We start from the raw sequence: 21,738 nt of genomic DNA on the forward strand, positions 1-21,738 counted from the left end.
TGTGAGGGCTCTCACCTGGAGGTCACGGTAGAAAAGCCTGCTTTTTATGGCTTACAGCACTGGCCTTTTCATGGGCTGCTGCTGGGGGGGAGACTGTGCTCAGCTGCCTCTGAAATAAAGTTTAAATTTTTCATTGGGAGCGTGGATTAACTTTGAGAATGTCAGAGCGGAACTTTCTCTAGCAAATGGCTAGGGGGATTACAGGACACTAAAAGCAATATTGGAAATAAATCTACCTATGTTTATAACTAGCAAGAATAAATCAGCTCTGCGATGTGTGTGTATGAAGATGACTTCCACTGTGAAAGAGCTAATATACCAAAGCATTTAAAGAAATTGTGAAGGGAGGCAGTAGTTCAGGAAGGAAATGTTGGTCCTGATGAAAGGAGGGGTGACATTTTCATCAATTTCACAGAACCACGATGTTTAACTTTCTGACCACTGAGGGGAAAGCCAGAAATAAAGACTGGGGCTGACAAGACTTGGTGTTTCAATGCTGGTTGCTACTAAATGCAAAGCAAATGTTGTTTTTTTTTTTAAAAAAAAGGCTTGGCTTGTTTTTTGTTGAACATCTTCATGGCCTTTTCTGTTTCTCAGCTGTGTGTAAGTGTAAGATGAGTACATAATTAGCCGGTGAGGTGATCTGTGGTAGATTAGATCAGCCAACTCTGGCAGAAGAGGGGTTCAGCTCCATCTGTACAAGTAAATTCTCCATGTCAACATTAAACGTGGCTGGGGACAGGTACCTGTTCTCAGATTTTGGCTAAATTGCAGATTTTTGTACATGTTCTCTACTGATTGTGATAAACGGCGGAATTTGACTTTGCTGTTGAATGTTGCTGGAAAGTTGATGACCGTGGGTACCTGCACCTTTGCTTGGCAAGGCTGATGAGGATGAGCCAGCGCTTAGTCCACTGCTTGCCCGTGCGCGATGAAAAGCATCGCTTAAAACCGCGGTTTTGGGCTGTCTTTTGCAGATGCTTTAAGATACGGTGGATGTTGTGGCGTTACGTTTTCAAGCGGTTGTTTTCGCTCATCGTCGAGCTCTCCACCAATCTTTTAAAGACGAAATTGCCCACCGCCCAGCGGTGACTGTAGATTTTTGTAGCGTTTAGAAACCCGGGGACTCGCGCTAGCCTGTCCGCTGAGGGAAAGCAGAGCGGGTACAGCCGCCTCCCCTCAGGCGCGCAGAGCCGCGCTGAGGCGCTGAGGGGAGGAGCTGCCGCCTCCTGCGCAGGCGCGACAACGGCCCGCGGGGCCCCGTTGGCGCGCAGCGGCCGCCGACCAATGGGGCGGGGGGCAGGGGGCGTGGCCGGCGCGCTGTGCGTCGCCGGCAGGCGCGCGCAGCGGGAAGGCGCCCGAGGTTTGAAAGCGGCGGGGCGGGAGGCGGGGCGCGGGGAGCGGCGCGGGGTCCCGGCGGCTCGGCGGGGTCCCGCCGCCGGGGTGTCTTCGTCCTCCTCGCGGCGGCCCGGGATGGCGGAGGCCTTGGTGAGAGGGCGCGGGGGAAGCGGTGTGGCGGAGGGGGGGTGTTGGGGGCCGCGGGCCTTCCCTTCCGCAACGATGTGGGGGCGGCCCTCTCCTCAGTGCGCTCCTGAGGGGCGGGCGGGCCCGCGGGGTCGCCCTGAGGGCGCGGTGGGGCTGCGGGGGTCCTCCGCTTCCCCCTGAGGAGAGCGGGGCCGCTGCTAGTGCGCTGCCCTCCCGCGTGGCCCCGCTGGCCGGCACAGGCACCTCTGCCCGGAGGGCGCGGCGGTGGGGGCCCCGTTTCCCGGAGGCTGCCCGCAGCTGCGCCGGTCGCTCGTCTCTGGAGATCTCCCTGTCCCCGGTTAGCGCGTAGAGAACCGGTGGCTTGTGGAGACATGCCAGAGCCCTGCTCCTCCTCCTCCTCCTGCCGGCCTCTCTCGGGGGTGCGCGGGGAGCTTAAGTTCTAAAAGCTCTTTATGTGTAGCGGGGGATGAACGTCACGATGAGCAAACTTAAAAGCTCTCTTAGATCCCTTCCAGGAACTTTTCATTTTCTCACACGAAAGGTTGCCTGCCAGTTGATTATACTGCTCTCCGCTGCAAGGGGAAGAAGTTTAAGCCTGAGGGCCTGATTTGCCGTGGAGTATGGTTCTGCACAGTTTCTGAAGCGATGACTTGTGGTCAGTCGTTTTCCCGCGTGACCTAGAGTTTCTTCCTGCTATCTGAAGCTGATGTTGAAAATTTGCAGTGGAATAAAGCCTTCTGTGGTTTTGGTTATTTTTATTACCAGAAGTCATATCCAAAGAGGAATCGCAAAGAAGCGCAAAGTAATGTCAGTATGGCAAACTTAGGAAAAGTGTGCTGAATTCTGTAGTATTAGGACTAGATAATCTCCACGCTGCACATACGCTCTATTCCAGTTTACACAAGCGAAGATGAGGTCATAAGTGTTTTTCAGCCAAACATTTGGAATTTTTTTGAGAGGTTTTCTTGTCATGTTGGTGAAAAACTGCACTCTGCTTAGCTCTTTTATTTCTCTTGACTTGCCCTTCCTTCTTTTTTTTTTCTTCTCTACAGTCTTTGCCTGTTCCCAGCTCTGTAGGCTTTATTTCATCTGTCGGCATAGGAAGCAACGCTGATAATGTACTGTCATTTGAATTATTACTACTGTAGTTGGGGTAATAGATGACTGGAGTCACGTCTGCTATTCGAATGACTTTGATTGTACTCAGGGTTCAAATATATGAAGAAGTGCTGGCAGTTAATCGAGGCTTTAGTTTTACCACGGAACAGCTGAGTGCTCTCACTGCCTGTCAACGTGGTCTGGCCTGTGACAAACACAGGGTAAGAATCTCCGTGTGAGCAGTTCTCACAGAGCAGTGGATGTGTTGTAAGGTTATCTCCTAGCTTGCTTTGTGGTAGTTCATTCCTTTTCCTTACTTAAAAAGATTATTTCTGTAGTCATCACGGAAGTATTAACCAAATCCTTAGTTTTTCTGTGATTTCTGTCATGTAAGCCTCCTGTAAGTCTCTCTGACTTTTAGTGCAACAGATGCTTGATGGTTCTTGAGGAAAGCTGAATTTCTGGCACTTGTTACAGGGGTTGTGGCTGCGGCGGCGCTCTAAGAAAAACAGGGCTGCAATAACTCCCACCAGTTTCAGATGGATCAAGAATCCTCGAGACTTGTTTACACGAGAAACAGGAGTTTGGTCACTTATTTGTGTTTCTGTCGAGTGTCATCATGCTTAGTAAAAATTGATTCTTGTTTCTTCACAGAATCATTTTAAAAAAGACTACAGAGCAAGATTCTGCCATGGAGGAGGGTAATTTACATTTAAAATTTTATTCTTAGATACGATTGTTGGGAAAACTTGTGTTGATTTTTGTCCGAGCTTAATGTCAAAACTATTGGGTGTATCTCATTAAACCAATCTTATGATGTTTCCCAAACTTCTTGTATTTTTTAGTGGTGGGAGGAGTAAATTGTGCTGGGGTTTCCTTTGTATTCCTCTGCTGAGGCAGCAGTCTGTGGTGTGGCTATACCTAAGCTACCCCTGACTAGGCTGCCTGAGCATGGAAGCAGTAGTCTATGCAAACATTTTGCCTTTCGAGAGGTAGAGAAATGAAGCCCACGCAGAGTTCTAGCTTATTTGGCCCTTGCTGGTAAATGTTAGAGATGAGTTTGAGTATTTGCAGTGCTGTAGCCTTCTTTAAAGGCATGTCAGAAGTACGTGAGCTTTTTGTTACTGCAATCCAATTGTAGACGTGCATTTTATGAGCTTACCAAATCTACTAAATTACCTGTTTTTAAAGGCATTTAATAATCATTATGGAAGAAGTACTCCATGGCTTTTCTCTTGTTATTTTGGGTTTGATCAACATGGTCTGGCTAGTGGATCACTGCTGCCATATTCATTTGCCCTGGGGACGTTTGAAGTAGTAATCCACGCAGCTGAGCTGTTCGGATTTGACACCTCAAGCCAATTCTGGCTGCTGAAACTTTTGTAGAAGTACAGAATAACTGTGGATAAGTAGTAGCAAAAGAAGCAGAGGGGGGACTCCTTGTATGAAGGGATAGACATGCAGCCTGCACCTGTTTCTGTGTCTGCTGAGGCTGGATCACTGTGCAGGCAATGTTAAATGTTACTTGAGGATTGATATATTTTTTTAAAAAAAAAAACAAAACAAACCCATTTATTTCAAGTGAGAATCTCTATTCATCCCAAAGCTCTTTTACCTGAGGGCTGTTGCAGTAGTTGTATGATTTCTTTTATGTAGAAAGATTTCTTCATCCTCCTCATATTCTGTGACAGTGGGGCTTTTTCTCCTGGTATCCTTATTTAGACAAGTTTCTTTGCAGATATCTGCGTGGAAATAGTAGGTAAAATATATTAAACTTGGGAGTAGTGGAAATAATAATCTAAAATATTAAGTAGTAAGAGCTTTACTACTTTTATATTGCTGGGATAGGAACATTTAGTATTTGATTGAAAATATTTTTTTTTCCCCTCTTCTTTCTAGAAATAAGATTGATGTCCGGCCAGGTCAAAACGTACTGAAACTCATACAGGATTGTTTTGAAAGTAAGGTTTTATTTGGTGTTTTGCTTAATGTGCTGGTTAAAGAAAAAAATCATTTCTTCCTTGTATTATATTTAGCGGTAAATGAACAAATAAAAAATAGAGATAAAATGGATAAAAATAAAATCTTTTTCCCAAGTAGCTGGTTTCTTTCTTGTTTGGATTTTTGTGACCTTAACAAGCCTTAGCAACTTGTTAAAATAAATGAAGCCTGGACAATTCCAAGAATCCCTTATTTATAGTCTTTTCTTTATAGGTTGTAGCAGTGATCTTACGATAAGGTCTCCAAGTGCAACCCATTGCTCAACTCCTGTTGTCAGAAACGAGAAGAGGACATCAATACAGAGCCAGAGGGTAAGTTAGTTATGGCAGCGTCACAACGTAGCGTTGGGTACAGTTTCACTTGGGCACAAGTTTAGGTCTGTGGGATTTAGTTCTGTGTGAGTCTTGAATGAATAAGCTCCATATGTCACTTGTATCAGTATATAGGCTGTAATTTAACCTTCTGTAATAGATACATGGGATATTCTATTAATGGCAGTGTTGAGAACACGCATCCTTTATAATGGCGTTTGTTTACTGTAGTCTGATATTAGAATACGGTATAATCTCAAAGTAATTCTTGCAAAACCTCAGCCTGACTTAATAAAGGTGAATTAAATTGTTAAATTAATTCATTCTAATGAAAAGAGTAAATAGCTTGCCTGTGGACTAGCAGGATGTCTGTTCAAGGCTGCAAATTGATTTTTACTGTACACACTGTTTTACCTGTTTGAAATTTTCGGTTAGTTTTGGAAAGTCTTACGTGACAGAAAATTGAAGTGTTTAGTTAAAATAGAACTGTCCTTCAAATGAGTAGAAATTAAGGGAGGGAAATTATATCGTGTTCTGTAGAAATTTATATTTGTCAAAATACTGTTGCTTTATCAAATATTTTACTTTGTCTCATTATTTGTTATCAACTATGACAGCCAAAGGCAGGGTTAACTAACTCTGTGAAAACAGCCTGTAATTCTTCAGAGTCCTTATCCGCATCACCACTAAAAACAGTCAGCAACAGAGGTTGGTAGCACTATCATTGAATTAAGTTTTTTTGGGTAACTATTTTTTTGGATTTTGTAAGGTTTTCAGTAGAAGAATTAAACCTATTCTATATATATTGCAGGATGGTCACATGAATCACCCCTGAAGCCTGCAATACACGATTACGTAGCTGATTCTAAAAAAACAGAGTCTCCTGTGTCTCAAAGAGAAACAAATAATATCTTAAAAGATGTTGAAGCACTATGCAAAAGTCCTGCCATATCTTCAGACCCTGAGGATGATGATGGGTTTGTTGGATCACCTCTTCTTGTGGAGGAAGCAAAAAGTTCTCCTGTACATATGTAAGTAGAGCTGAACGTGGTGGTGGTGTTGTGTCTCCCCCCCCCCGCCTTAGGGTAAATTAACATAGTGGTTTCCATCATTTATGAGTTTGGATTGTGAACTTGTAAAAAAATAAAACAAAAATTTTTTTTAGAAAAGTTCCATATCTGCGTTTAGAAAGGGCAGAATTGTTTTGTATTAAGTACTCTGGTGATAAGGGTTAATTCCCGAAAGTGCAGTACCCAAGTGCAGGAAGCCTGTCAGAATAGATTTGAACTCCATTTTCGCAGGAAAGTGCCCCAAATTATCAGCTTCCCAGATAGTCTAGACTTTTTCAGTGAATCCTATTAACAGTGTTGACTTTAAAAGTTAACAAAAAATTTGCTAGAGCAGAGACGAGCAGTCATTTGTTCCTCTCTCTCTGAATATACAAATGTTTTCTATAAAGTAGAACAACTTCAGTTGTGATCATTATCTGCTCTTTGGGAAACCTGAAGCCCAGCTGCAATAGCGACCAATAGTCCTGGCCACAGTTCTGCTTTCCTGGAGGACTGAATCTCCGGGGTGGATCATAGAGAGGGACTGACACTGATCCCATTGACTCCCGTTGATGGAGTGACATTGGGAAGAGCGTGCACCTAGGGTCTAGGAAACCTGACAATTTCTGAAGCGCATTCTCCTAAAATTAGGAATTTGTCTTGCTGAGCAGCCCTGACTTTGATCAAGAGTCACAAGCTGATCCCATGTTGCCTCCTCGATTTGGACACTTGCTACTGTGCTGGGAAGTAGTACCGCTAACCTGTGTTCCAGCAAATTACCAAATGGAAGCTCATTCATAAGAAATGAGACACTGTCAGCAGGAGAAAATGAGAGCATCTGTCCATCCACACGATACTTTAATGTGCGCTCAGGATTTATAACATCGTATTTGAATGCTGTTTCTCATACATAGATTACATTTTGATGACCAAAATACTCCTGCTGCAGTGAAGAGCCATGTGGAAGTTGAAAATTTGCAAGGACCTCAGACTGGGGGAGATGAGCAGGTTGTTCTCGTGAAAGGAACAGAATCTATTGCAACGTCTTCTGTACAGAAAGAGAGGCGTTTCTCTTCGGTCGTCTTAGCAGCTGTAGCAACAGGAACTCTTGGGAAAAGGTTTGTTTTGAGGCTTAATATGGAAGGTAATTTGCTAGTAAAATAACCCAGTCCTGAGTACTGGAGCAACATCCTTTTATCTATAAACATGGTCTGAGAGTGTGTTTTGAGATAGTCCAACATTACTGAAAAATGCCACTTGAGAAAGGGTTTGAATAGTTGTTTCAAAGTTCTGTGCTGTTAGGATTTAACAGTGCTGTTGCTTTTGCCTGCCAGTAAAATCCTATGTAGCTGTTGAATAGTGTTTCAGATTGAGCCTGGGATGTTTTGATAGGTAGGTTGGAGGATTCAGGAAAACCTTATGTGGTTCTGAAGTTAGCAGTGATCAAGTAGTCTTCTTCAGAGCTAATATGGATCTGACCGCTTAGATAGGAAGTTGACTATCCAGCATCTGAGAAATAACAAGGTTTGAATATGAGGCCAAAGCAAGGAGAAGCAGGCCTTGAGCTCTTTTTGGAAGCTAAAGGACAATAAATGATGCACTTTATAACAATTCTTCCGAGGAATGTCCTGTAGCGTGTTTTGGAATTCTAGAGTGTTCTAGATTTGCAAGATTGAAAGTCAATTTTCCGCCCCCCCAAATGATGTGAATACTTTGTCCCTCCTTTCTTTAGGTATTCAGCCTCAATATCGCCACCATCACCTCCTCCTGTGAAAGATCAAGATATAGAAATAGAAAATGAATGTGAATTTTTAATTGATGAATCAAATGTATCTTTTAATTCTTGGTTTTCAATACCCCATAAGAACAAAAAATCAAAAAAAGGTGGCTCTGCAACTCCTGTTTCTAAATCTCAGCCCTCTGAAAAGGAGAAGACAGAGGGTAAGAAAGGCAAGAACAGAAAAGTACAGGTTGAAGCACTTACTAAACAGAAAATTGATGATTTGGATGTCAGAGTACATGACTTCAGAGGAACCTCAGAATCAGATCCAGTCTCTAACAGTAAAGGAAAGGTCCTTAAATCTCAAAGGCAAAAGAGTACTCATACGGGTAAGTTATTTAACAGGTCTTCAGACTTCTCCTTCCAGGTCATATTACTAGATTTTTGTTGTGGTGGTTTATTGGGAAATAATGGATTCTTAATTGATGTTTCAGTTGCACAGTTAGGTTTGGGTGTATATAAGGCAGTGAGACAAAGTGTCTTCACTCTTTGTTTTTTTTCTGTTCTTCCCCCCCCGCCCCCAGCCCTTCCTGTTAGGACATTAAAAATTAAGTTAGCAGTGTTGCATTTTCTTATGAGCAGACAAAGAAGGTAGGTACCCACAAGGTTTTGTTCCTCTCTCTGTAGAAAGGAGGTTAAGGTATGTGCTTTGAACTGGAGGGGATCAGTTCTTAGGAATTATTTGAGAAGAGTTTTGTAGCAGGAAGTGCTGAAAACTGGAAAGCAGATTGAATGTAACATTTCTGCCCTTTTGTTCTGCTGCGAAATACTGAAAGTACACCAAAAATTCTGTTTTGAATTTTTCATACACGATAGTTCAGCGAAAGCCTTCTTTTAACCATCAGGGAAAAATCTGGTTTTGTGATACTTTTTTTTTTTTTTTATTCTTTGGTTTATTTTTACGCGTTCAGATACCAACATATATCTTCAGGTTTAATGGGAAAAGGTATTAATGTCGAACTGTTTTGTGTATTGATAGGAAAGATTAAAAAGGATGCACTTAGGCAAGACTCTCCCAAACGAAAAAAGGACACGTCCTCGAAACCAGAAGCTGAAGAACTGATGTTGTCATGGTCTGGGTTGGAAACAAAAGCATCTGATGCAGAACAATGTAAAACAGGGGTGACGCCCAGTGAGGATTCGCCTTTGCCCTCAGCTGGGCATCAGCAAGAGCGGACTGTTTCTCCAAAAAAGAGTCTCAAGTCTTCCAAGTATCTGCAGTCGGCTTCAAAAGCTTCTCAGCATTTAGTTCACAAGAAACAAACTGCTAAGCAGAAACTTCCAAAAGATACAGTAGCTAAGAGACTGGCAGAAGGTCCGAGGAAGAAGCTTAAAAAACCTGGCAAGAAAAGTAGTAATAAAAAGCCCCAGTTACAAAGAGAGGAGAGTTCTGACAGTGAACCCGGTGAAGAAGAGCTCGAAAGAGAGCCTGTAGAACTGAATGAAGTCTTTACCTCACCCCTGCATCAGAAATCAGAGACTTCCGTGATTCAGAAGTTGGCTAAGTCTGAAAAGCCTAAAAATGTGTTGCACACATCGGAGTCATGTGGTGGTGCAAATAACAAAACTCCTGTAAAAGCACTACAGCGTCTCACAGACAGTGTGAAGAATTCTGAAAAGAGACAGTTGTCAGCTACGTCTTCAGGGAAGATACCCAAAAAGATTTATCGCAGAACCAGTGAAGGTGTTTGCTCAAACCCTGAGGACATCAAGTCTCAAGCGGATTCTGACAGCTCTTCTCTACAGGATGTGGCAAGAAAGAAACAGAAGTTATCAGATGTGAAGATAAAAAGTAACAAAAGAAAACGTAACACGCAACATGGACTACAGTAAGCTTTTTATGCAATTCCTTACAAGGGTGGTATAACTTGGTAGATAATTAAAAACATCTTGTTAACTTTTAAGCAGTAATGGCCCAATCGAACTGTGTGACAGTTTTGGGCTGGCTGAATAGCTAATAGAGAAACCAAGTGGTGTTCTCTACATCCGATTTTCAAAGGTGGGTGCCAAATCCGGTGTCTGCTTCTAGATAAGGAAACTTGCGCTGGAATTTTTCAAGTGTTCTTCTGAGACTTTAGTAGCAGATCCAGTTTAAAAACAAAAAAAAAAAGACAAAAAAAGACACACATGCACATACAACCCCACCACCCATAGAATAACTTCACTGTCAGGTTTGTTACTTTGTTTATAAATTGAGAAAATACAGTGTTTAATTACTCAGCTATATTTATTTTTGTGCAAGTAGCTTTACTAATGATTGGTAATCAAAAGAGGAAGTTTCTTTAACCAGTCTGAGTTTTTAATCACTGTTCTTTGCATTGCTTTTAAAATTTTTTTTTAAATGTTTTTTTTATGGTTCTGTTCAGTATGTAATATTATTGACCTACAGGTTCCTTTCAGTAAGTAAAATTGACTTAACAGTAAATGTAAGAATAATATTTTTTTCTCTTGTAGAGATGCCTTTGCAGCTGAGAAGGCTACGAGTCATGAAAGGTAATTTCCTGAGTTGTCTGTAAGACTCACATTTAATCCCACTTCTGCCCCACTGAGACAGAACAGCTGTTTGGTACTGCTGTGTTCTAGTAGTGAAGAATCTAGTAGAAAAGGGATCATGATTCATGCCTGAGGTGTTTAAATACTGTGCTAATACAGTTAATAAACTAGTAAAATTCTTCCTCCTGTCGTGAGTAAGGGGTCATAGTAAGTTTCTTGCCTTTGGGGATATTTTTTCCTTTGAGGCTAGCTTCCACATTAGTGTGTGATTTTTATTTTTTTTTTGGACAGAAATACCAGTGCTCCTAGAACTAATAACAACTGTACTAATAAAGTTGCTGTTAAGTAGGGTATAGAACTGTATCTACAACCCAAACTCTTGTTTGTGCGCGTAGATATGCACGTATCTTCTCCTTCACGGGATGGGAACTTAATAACAAAGCAGACAGGAGTGGCAGTCTGAATTTATTAAATTCTTATGTTTTAGTTCCACTGAAAATTTTATTTTTTTACTATGTGAGCTTAGTGCAGACTTAATTGGACAAACTTGTAGTGTAGGTTTGCTAATCTAGCACTGAAGTGCATCTTTTGGAGTTTAGGTGGATCACAGCTGAACTTCATTGGTACGGTAAAAGCAGTGATGAAGCACAGCCACAGATGGGGAAAGGAGGAAAGGTTGGGGTACTGATGCTAAGGCTGTACAAGAACTCCTGTTATGAGTGATTTGTTTGCTAGAGAATCTCTGGTGGAGTTACGTACGTGTTAATTATTGTCATTTTATGGGGGAGATTTTAAGACGGAATACATATTACAATTACAAACTATTTTACTGTCCTTTCCTTAGAGTATGCAGAACATTTTTTTAAAGCACTTCTATAAACATGGTCTGTGGAAAATTGATTGAAAGGTAATGCTACAGAGGAGAGGAGAGGAGAAGGTCTGTTTCTTCTGGAAGGGAGGAAAAAGAAAAAGAAGTTGCAAGATTTTTAGGAAACCTGTTTAGAGAGGAGGTGTGTTTGTCTGATGACCGAGTAGAGGAGCAGCTGATGAATCTCAGACCTGTGATTCGTAACTAGCAGTCATTTGCTTCAGGGTCTAATTGGTACAGACAGATGTTTAGAAGGGAAAAAAACCCCCACCCTCCATGATCTGAAAAAAACTTGAATTTGCTATTCTTGGTAGTACTGTAATGTTCCATTGACATTAAACATATTCAAGCAGGTGTATTTTTTTTTTTCTTCCCTTTGAAGTGGGCCTGTTCTAGAACATTGTGATAAATTTGCTTCCAGAAGTAAGCCTTGTGAACAGGATGATACATCTTCAGGTAATGTTAAATTTGATATTTTCTTGCATTTTATGTATAAGCCTCTTATAAGCTGTAATTGATGGAACAGTAATTTCTATTGTACTCTGGTTGTCCAGGATAAGACACACAGATTGTATTGGCTGTGGTCACATTTCTGCCCACGTACGTGATATAGTATGCCAGCTTTACATTGTGTTAGCTTTGGAAGGACAAGCACTACATGGTTTGGCATCAAGCCTACCAGGATAAAGTTACTCTTCCAAAATACTTTGAACAAATTTTTTAGACTCAGTTTGTACCAGTTTGGTGTGTTGCTGTGTGATGGTACTATACACGATCACTTCAGGCCACCCTAGACCAAATTGTACAGCGTTATGGAATTGTGGCCTGTTCGCCCAAAAATACTTCGGTTTTCTTTTAAGTTTCCCTACATAAGTTGCACATATTGTCATAATGAATATGAGCCCTGGGGATAGAAAGTCTTTTTGTTAGTGTTTTAGAGCCAGTTGTGAATGTTACTAGTTCATGCAATGCTTTCTTCAGAGACCTCGTTCTGTGTGTGTTCTGGGAAGAAGTTTGTTCTAAAGTTAGGCTTGAGTGGTATAAAGCTGAATGACCTTGCACTTTGATAAATAAAAATATGTACCTAGTTATGATCTGCCGATGTTTGTTTTATCAGGGGGATGGGTCTGAGGAACATTTACTTGAATGTGTAGTTTTCATGTACTTTTCAAGCTTACGCTGTTTAAAAACTAAGTATATATACTGTTTATCTACATCAGGTTTCATATATGTTTAAAGAAAAAAATGTTAGTGGGAACACTAACATTGGGACTTCTGCTTGTATTACCATTGGTTGCTTCTAGTGGATGTATTGGAAAAAAAAAAAGTCAGAAATAGTAAATGCCTATAATGGTGTTTTTTGGAATGTATTTTCAGATAATTCTGAAGACTTGAATTGTCAAGTAAGAGTTCTGTTGTCAGACAGCATAGCAAGGCATAAAATCGGTAAGATTATTTTTAAATATATTAATGTTAAGTGCATAAATACAAATGCATTTTCAACTTGATGTAAACCTTGCTGAAGGAGACAGAGGAAAACACCTAGAAAAGGGTTCATGTGTTAGTAAGTATTTACAGATAAGGCTTGTTAGTTCTTCAGGGTGCTATAACCCTGCTCTAATTTTTAAGTTACTTTTAAAAACTCTTTTTTGTTTATTTTTTTATTACTATATTCAACAATTATCTTTTTAACTGTCCCATTTCCATTTTTCATTTAATATTGAGTCAAGACACTGCTTACAGTTCAGTGAGAGCAGCAAGAGTTTGAATCAGTTTTACACAGTGTAACTGAGGGTGCAGTTAACCTGCCCTCTGTGGTTGTCTGAGTCCGGATAGGATGGAACAATGGGCATGCAGTTGATTGTAGTCCTATATTAGCCTGTTTTCATTCCCTTCATTATTATTTTATGTACAACACTGTGGTTGTCTACCTTCAAAACCTATTTCAGCAAGTTTTTTATTTACCATTTTTATTTTTAGCATTTAAATATTCTTGACTAATTTGCTCTCAACTCTTAAGGGGCTTTTATTCTTTCTTACGAACATCCGTAAACATTCCATATTTCTTAAAATACGGAATCTTAATGTACTCAGATATGGCAGCTTAGAAAAATTGAAAGTTGAGACTATGTAATAAGTCTGAAGATAAATATCTGAGAAGTCTTGGAAACATGTGGGGTTTCTGTTGGCAAAAGTGCTGCTCTTCTGGACCTTGGAGATGGGACTTAAGCTGCCCCTCCTCTTCCAGATTCTTACTCTTGCCATAACAAGGCGGTGCCTTTTCGCTGTTGGTAGTGAAATCTCTCAGACTTAGGCAGGGTTCTTAGTCTTTGTTGAGAGCTTTGTCTTCACAGTTGTAGCGTGTTTGCTGCTCCTTGTGCTTTAGCCCCTCATGTCCGTATCACAGTGGTTCACCAAGACATATAGAATGAAATCTAACGTAAAGTCAGCATGGTGACTGTTCAAGACAAAGGAGAGTGAAACACTGATGTATGCAAAAGAAGGCTTTTGGCAATACTTGATTCCCTTTTCCTGTCATGATAGCAATGTGATATAAGTGTCAGCTGGGAAGTGCTGACCCCTGATACGGAACAACAGGAAAGGATATTTAATGTTCTCCATTTCTGAATCTTCCTTTCATACTTAATGTGAATGATTTCATCCTTTAAATTAGTAATGCCTTCCAACACACCTAATGTTCGTCGGACAAAAAGGATACGACTAAGACCTCTGGAATACTGGCGAGGCGAGCGTGTAAACTATACGATGAGGCCTTCAGGTATGAGTTCCAAAATACCTATTTGCTTTCTCCTGGTAGCACAGTAAAGAGTAATCTGTGGGTTGATCTTGTGCCATGAAAGCTTTGAGACGTTTACTCTTTGGTAATTTTTTAAATAAGTAGATTATTTATGGTCTCCAGCTATTTAGTCATCTTTCTTTGTAGTCTTTTTCTCTCCTGGTACTCCGGTGTCAGGTAGAAATAGTATCAGCAGAGCATGTTAAGTAGCCCTGCCTTATCTCTTTAGGGAAGAACAAAACCGTTTCTCTGTACTGTAGGTTTATTACATCAAAGATTCTGTATGATACCAGAAAAAGAGACAACCTACTGGATCATTTATTGGAGCATTTCTCTTAGTGTGGAGATTGTTCTCCAGAGCAGATACTATAATATTTTATCCAGTCTCAGTGTTAAATTCCCTAAATGATAGAATATATCTTGTTCTCAGGGATTTTTTCTGACAATTCAGCCTAATTTGGTCCTTTCCTAATGAATTAGTCTGCTTGAAAATAGTATTTCTTTGTGTCCCTAAAATTGATATTTTGTCTTAAAAATAGACTCTCATGTCATGGCTTTCTGAAATGTTCTTTGACTGACGTATGATCAAATTCTTTTCAGAAAGTCTCAAGTGGCACTGCACTCCAAAATACTTGGTGTTGAAAAGCTTTTTGGCTTGTCCTGGCTTTCTGAAGCTATCTGAAAAGTTCAGCATCAAGGAAACATATTCTCAACTGAAATGCTTGTTGGTTGTGCAAGTCTGCATTCTTGTAAAAATATTATGAGTTAGTGAACGTTGTTTAACTTTCTTTTGTTTCAGGAGGGCTTGTGATTAGTGGAATAGTGTGTCCAGAAACAGAACCTGACAGGAAGATTAAGCGGAGGAAGGCTGGTCAAAAGCAGAAAAGACGTGAAACAAGTATGAACACAGACTTTTTTTTCCTTTTGATACTTAAAAAAACCCCAAACCAAGCACCTGTAATCAAAAACTCTATTGCTGTAAGATTCTTCTCTTGTAAAAACCTTGTTTCTCTCTCTCAGTGAAAATAATTTTATAATGAGATGTGTTAATGTGATCTGATGTGGAAAAACCTGTTCTGACTGTATGTACAGCAATGCTATATAATCTTGTTGTAAAAACTTTTAACTTCTCAGCATTAGAAAGGAAGAGATACAGGACATATCCAGACGTGTTGTGGTGCCTTTAAAGCAGGGGCTGAAGAAAATAAACTGTACTTCTGTCCTTGTTCATCTTGTTGATTAATGATGCGGATGTGTTTGGTTTCATAATGCACAGTTAAGGTATAAACACTTCTGGTCGTTTTACTGATACCTGTATTATCACATCTGAAAAGGCAGCATACGTTGTCAACAGAGTCTTAAGCTATTGTAGGTTAAATACAAAACCATAACAAGGTAGGTGAAGAGAGAGCTTTAAGAACAGTGCATAAAATGGTTAAAAGTGGGCCGGAACAGGAAGCTGTGCTAAAGCCTCCATGGCCAGTAGATAATAAATATGTAGGTAGTGCTCAGAAAAGGGAGATGGAGTCAAAGTCCAGAAGCCACAGTATTTTGGCTGTGCTCTCTGTGGAAGACGTTTTGATGCTAAAGGACATTTCTTTACGGGGACTGTCTAGAGCTTTTGTTTGAAATGAAAACTTTTCTATATGAAGTTATAGAACAAATAAAACATGCTAACAAACATGGAAAATGCCATAGGGTCCTGACACACTTCTAAAACAAATCAGGGCCGAAATAATAATTAGAGAAATAAGGAAGAAAACGGTCAATGTTGGTATAAATTTCTGATTTTCTGCAGTGTTGCATGTAAGTTTCATCCCTTACCTCAAAAAGAAAGTAGTAGGACTAGAGAAGGTTCAGAGAAAGCTTGTCAAAAACATGGAAGGACTTCTGTACAAGAAGCAACTATATGGTGAAGGCTCCTCAGCCCTGAAGAGAGTACTGCAGAGGTGTGAGAAAAACCTGTAAAATCACAAGTGATATGGAGAATGGGAATAGAAATAAATTGTGGTTTGTTTTGTTGGGTTTTTCGTTTGTTTGTTTTTAAACACAAGAACTAGAAGGTGTGGAAGGAAGATAGCGAGGGCTGGGTTTTTCAAACAAAATAAGATGGCCCTTGTCATTATGTGCTCCCTGCCCCAGAATACTGTGGATAAAAATATTTATGTATATTCAAGGCAAGAACCAGATAAATTCACAGAAGACTTAACTGTTAATAGCTCTAAAAAAAGTGTGTGAGCTCCATGTTAGAGGTGGAAAGTATTCCGTGGAAGTGCCATTACTCTATTATAGCATTTTTGGGGATGGAAGGGGTACCTGCTTTTGGCCATTGATAGGAGACAGGATCCTGGTCTAGATCAACCTTTGATCTAAGCACAGTTTATGTTTTAATATAAATCATTTGCAGTCCACGTAAACCTGAGCTGGTAGTGATTGTTCATACTGTATCTTACAAGAATTATTGGTTGCTTTAGGTGCATTTGAGCTGTCTTCCAGAAGTGATGGATTTCCTCTTTAACAGACATTCGTCCTGACAGATAATCTTTCGCTAGCATCCTTGAATTTTAAGTGATGCATATAAGGACCATCAGCTGAGTAGAATTTCTAGGACAAATTCCTAAATTTTATTGATACAATAAAAATTCTGCGGTTTTAGCTACAGAGTTGCACCTGTTGCTGCTTCTTTTTGTAGAGAGATGGTTATGTTGGAACAAAGCTATTTCAAACATTCCTGACTGTCGTGGCATAAGAGTATTTAAGCAGCCATGAGTGCCTATAAAGTGCTCTAGCTTGCCTTTAACATCCTTCTTCTGACTGCATTTCAAGAAATATCCTGTGCAGTGTGGAGCTAAAATTGTCTGCTTAGGAGAGTTCTGCAAGAGAGCTTTGGGATATTTGTTCTGTTGTGAACATTCTCCAGCGTCTCTTTTCTATTTGAAAAGCGTAAGGTTGTCATCAACTCTTAGGCTATTTCCTTCTCTGGAAAAATCCTTTTTTATTATCGAAATAGTTCTCTGATTTACAACTTACAGCCAGAGTCCTGTAATGGTATTTCTTGAGAAAAGGAAAATTGAACATGTGCTTATTCTTTTGAACACTATCTCTTAAGTCTCCTGATGCCCGTCAGCAGTAGGTAAACAGAAAGAACTTGTTCTTCATACTTCATCATGTATTTCATATTCTCTCTTAATATCCTCTCAGCATCTGTTGCTAAAAAGCACTTGTCTTAAAATGCAAATACTTTTGAGTAAATACTGTCATTAATAGCATAGGATAAATAGTTAGCATTCCCCTGGAAAATTCTTTAGGATTTAGAGACCCTTTATCTATTACACACAGAAATAATTCCAATGGAAATTACATTTTCAAAGAATTGTTATGGATGGTTTCCTTTTATTTGAAGAAAGTGTGTTCAGTCTGTTTAGTCACTTAATAAAACACATTTAAGTACTTACGTGTGAAATTAAAATTGTGGAAAAGTGGTGGCTAAACAATTAAGTTTTTAAACTGTAGAGTGATTATTTTTCTGTTTTTGTTTTGGTTTTTTTGTCTCCTCAGGAAGTGAGATACCTGCAAATTTGGATCACACCCTAGCTGATACTTCTAAGCCAACCATTGTACTGGACCCAGTAACAAATGAGGAAGTACTTCTCGGTGAGTTGAGGTTATGTGAGGAAGGGCCTTTCTGAATTCTGTAGTAAGTGTTTAGACTGATAAGAAAAAAAGTTGTTCATGCCACATGGAGCATAAAAAGGTGAGCTGTTGAAATATTCATTGCTCTTCTGGAGAAAATTCCAAGGGAGACACAAAAAGTGTCCTGATTTTTCAGCTAAATATTGAGTCTAGCTCTTGGGGGTATTGCACTGATACCGTATGTAACACATATGATTTAATAAGTAGTTAGTGAGCAAGTAACAACACTAATTATGTGTTAGCATCAATGTTAATCTCCAGGACCTTTTTTTTTGTAGAATGTGTTAACACTGAAAGCAGTCACTCGTGCTTCTTCAAAGATGAATCGGTAGAAATATATAAAAATTTGAATACATCTGCTTTTGCCAGCGGTAGATTGATTTTGAAACCATTTAAAGAAAAGGGACACCAGTTTGTCCACATGGATACAATAGTAAGTATGCTTTTTCCTTATTTTTATAAAATGGACTATGCAAACAGAAAATCTTAGAATGGTTAGAAGTAGCATACGAAGTTGACGGGTTTTTCAGGGTTTTTTTCCCCCTATAATGCAGATAACTACAGGAAACGTTAATGAATCATTTCAGTTGTGAAATGAGTTATAACCAAAGACACTTGGTAGAGGTGCTTTGCATGCACGTTGCCCTGCTTTGCTTCACATCAAATCTGTATGTCCGTGTACGCTTACTGTCTGGACCTTGCAGGCAGGATAGAAGTATCAAATAAATAAAATTGGCCCCCACCTCGCTTTTAAGTTGTGCATCGTATTTTTCAGCAGGGTGGGAAAAAGGGATTGCAGCTCTGCTAGCTTACTTGGTTTTTTATTTTTTTGTTACGACGTGTATGCAAAACAGAGTATGTTTTCTTGGATAACTTTCTTAAATGTTGGCAAAGGAAACATTGCTGATCTTAGAACCCTTTGGCTTTCATTAAGGCTTTCCATGTTATCCACGGCAAAATTATTGTTACCTTACATAAGACATCGTACTATCTGATGACAGGGGACTTCTTCTATGTTCCAGCAGGTAAGTAGATGTGTTTAAAACCATTTTGTTGGAGACTGATGAGACTGAATTAGCATGCTAGGAAACAAAACTGAGCTGCGTGATGGGAAGAGATAAGTTTGCACGGAGAGTGGGAAAGTATAGGGTTATGAAGAAAGGAATGTGACCCAACACTGAACGTGGGTTGATGACCTAACCTTTGAATGCAGTGATACAAACACTGCTCGTTTATGTGAGTTGGCCTCAAAGTTTTTGATGAGATTACCAAGTTCTAAGAGTGAATTTCTCTTGGTATTTTGGTTCTGTGCCTAGCTATAATGTTGGGGAAACTTCGCAGACAGCTTAATACAGTGGTAGTTGGTGTAATTGTTCTGGTCACCATCTGTTGGTTTTTTGACGTAAAGTCACAAAAATCCATTTGGATCAGTTCACCATATTTTACGCTTTGTTCTTGATATCTAGAAGGTGGGGAATGTCTTGTTGAGTGGGTTGTAACTCAGGTGGGTTTTTGAGAATTTAGACACCTCTTGATTTTGCCCTTCTGAGATAAAAGTGGAATGAATTCCATATGGGAAGCTGTCCTTCAGTGGGTAAGACACCAGTCAGGAGAGTTTGTAGTAGTTGTAAAGCAGGCTGTCTGGGAAGCTGCAGAGAGCTTTTGTACAGCTTTCTTGTGAAGAGACTGCGTTAGAAAATGACAGGCTACCATTTGTTTTTCCATTAACTTTTCACCATGAAACCCTGATAGAACAATCATTGTTCAATTAATGCTTGATGCTTTGAAGCTTTTTTTTGTGTGTGTGTTTGTTTTAATCTTAAACGTTTAGGGGTCTGCAGAGACAATTTTATAGTTTGCTTTTTGGGAAAGCAGATTGTATGAACTGCTGAAAGTTATGTATGGCCATAAGGATCTATACTTCATTTCCATTCTTCCCTGCTTCTTGATGGCCTGTCTCAGGATGCGTGGATGGGCAATGCAATGGTTGTGGTGGGTGATCTCTTTGTAATTCATCACGTGTGGCTGTATATGCTCATTCCTGACATTCACTGGCTTTTAGATGTTTCTGTATTTGTGGTCATGTTAGTATGCAAATCCCAAGTGAAGATCTGCAGATAAGTTTCCATGTGCAGTTTTTATGGAGATTTTCTATAGGAATAAATTAACCTTAAGGCGACTGAATTTACTTTTTCTTGTGAGTTTTGAGAGCTGAGAGCTCAAGCCTGTTCCATTCTTTTCAGTAAAAATCTTCTCAGCAAAGATGCACTTTATTCTTACCACAGGTTAAAATAAATGACACTACCTGTATTCCTTGTTATCTCTTTGAAATGCAATGACGTGCCTGTAAAAGTGGCATCCTAGATTACGGGCTGATGTTCCTTCTGTTAAAATAAGTGAAATAAAAATGCACTTGGCTGAAGACAGGACAGGACTTCAAAAATTGCCAGTGGCTTCTAAAGAACACTTTTTTCCTGTTTTTATTTGTAGGAAATGGATATAACATACGTAATCTTCTGAATGAAGAAAGTGTTCTTCTCTTCACACAACTCAAAAAAGACAGGTGAAGAACTTTCTGCAGAAAAGTTTGCTGAAACACTTTTCCAGCTTTTATATGTTTTTGAAATTCTTCTTATGTACAAAAAGTGTTTGAGTGTGCCCAGCTTAACATTACAAATTAATACAGAGCAGCTGAAATCAACATAAGAAGAGTTAAGAACAAACCCACAAGAACCTCGGTAGTTTGCTATCAAACTGAAACGACATACCGAAGGGCCTCACTCTGCATCAGTTACTGTTCTTGTGTCATCCAAAGACAGACACATAAAAGCTGTGGCTAAAACACATTGTTGTTCCAAATTGTATTTATATGTTTAATCTCCCTAAAGATGCTTAGCACTTGAAAAAATTTTGACATCTTCAGCTAACATCTGATAGTCTTAATGTCTGCCTGGTACAAAACTGCTTAGCATAATCTCTATTTAAATGTAGGACCATGCTGTTTTCGTTCCAGTAATTGTTGTCTAGGAGATGGGCTGCTGGAATGCTTGTGTGCTGGGGTCCAGCCTTCTTCTAATATGTTAATGACAGGCATTTCTTCCTGGGCTGACAGATGTATGATTAGTGCCTCAAATTCGAATTCTAAAATGGGAGCTCTTAAGTAGGAGCTTATCGGTTGTATCTTTTGTATGGAAGCTATGGCTTGATTAGCTCTGAACATGGTGGATGGCTTTATTTTGTGTAACAGCGATAGGTCATTGCCAAACGTATTGCTTTAATATCTCCTTTTGTTTTGCTTGCTGTGTTCCTGGATAATGATGAGGACCTTTGGGAAAACTGTAATTATACTGTATACTCCAGAAGCCAAGTCTAGACGGCAGATGGTCTACATAGTATTTGTCTCCCAAGCTCTTCAAGGTTCCTTCTGGCTGAAGAGAAGGATAAACTACAGCTATTCTGGTAGGGTGTGTTCTCTCTGTGGTCACTGCCATTCCTAGAAGAGGAGGAGATAGGGAAAGTTGCATTGGAATCGTAAACTTTAAGGACTTGAGGATTGAGTATAGACCTTGTAAACAGTCTTGGCCACGATCTTTATGCTAAATCTAGAGCATACATTAAAGTAGGAAAGATGAATTGGCTTTAGTGCTTCCCTTAAGCTTTTAGCTGCCAGCTAACTTTGTGTGTCTGTGAAAGGGTTTGGACACCAAGATTACCATGCCTCTGCGAAAGACCCTTTAGATTGGGGAATTTGAGATAATATTTTTTTTATCATTCTCTTTCAAGCAGTAGTTCATACGATTTGTGCATACATAGACTGACGGAAATACTTAATAGAAGTTATGTGGCATCTTTGCATGCATGGCTAGGTCATGTATAACTCTGAGAAGATGAAACAGAGGAACATGCCTTTTGCCATTTAGTTCTTTTTCTGTCTTGATACGAACTATTTGCTGTCAAAGTTCAGACTGCACAGGAGGACCTCTTTTTTTTTCTTTTTTTCCCAGCCTCAACTGTTGTAAGCAGTTTAAGAGTTAAAATAAAAAAAAGTCTTTTAGTTACAGCTGATGATAATTTGATGTTGGCAGCTTTTCTAAATTTTGGGCTTGGGTTGGTCTCTTCAAGGTCAGCAAGATTCAAATATTGTCCTTTCTGTGTTGGAGCCA

The 21,738-nt window shown here is 39.8% G+C and overlaps 1 protein-coding gene across 1 annotated transcript; it reads left to right on the forward strand.

The window, feature by feature from the left end:
* Positions 1-1,473: 1,473 nt before the first annotated feature.
* Positions 1,474-20,142, forward strand: CENPC (centromere protein C). Its single transcript, XM_059817819.1, has 18 exons — positions 1,474-1,488; positions 3,238-3,284; positions 4,483-4,544; positions 4,798-4,895; positions 5,513-5,603; positions 5,707-5,926; positions 6,859-7,062; positions 7,677-8,053; positions 8,704-9,553; positions 10,179-10,217; positions 11,468-11,541; positions 12,463-12,531; positions 13,760-13,864; positions 14,682-14,780; positions 17,441-17,536; positions 17,854-18,008; positions 18,510-18,600; positions 20,066-20,142. Exons 1-18 carry the CDS (start codon positions 1,474-1,476, stop codon positions 20,140-20,142), a joined length of 2,769 nt encoding a protein of 922 aa, XP_059673802.1.
* The last annotated feature ends 1,596 nt before the right edge of the window (positions 20,143-21,738 follow it).

This window comes from Gavia stellata, chromosome 5 (assembly GCF_030936135.1).
Source record: "Gavia stellata isolate bGavSte3 chromosome 5, bGavSte3.hap2, whole genome shotgun sequence".
Taxonomy (NCBI): Eukaryota; Metazoa; Chordata; class Aves; order Gaviiformes; family Gaviidae; genus Gavia; species Gavia stellata.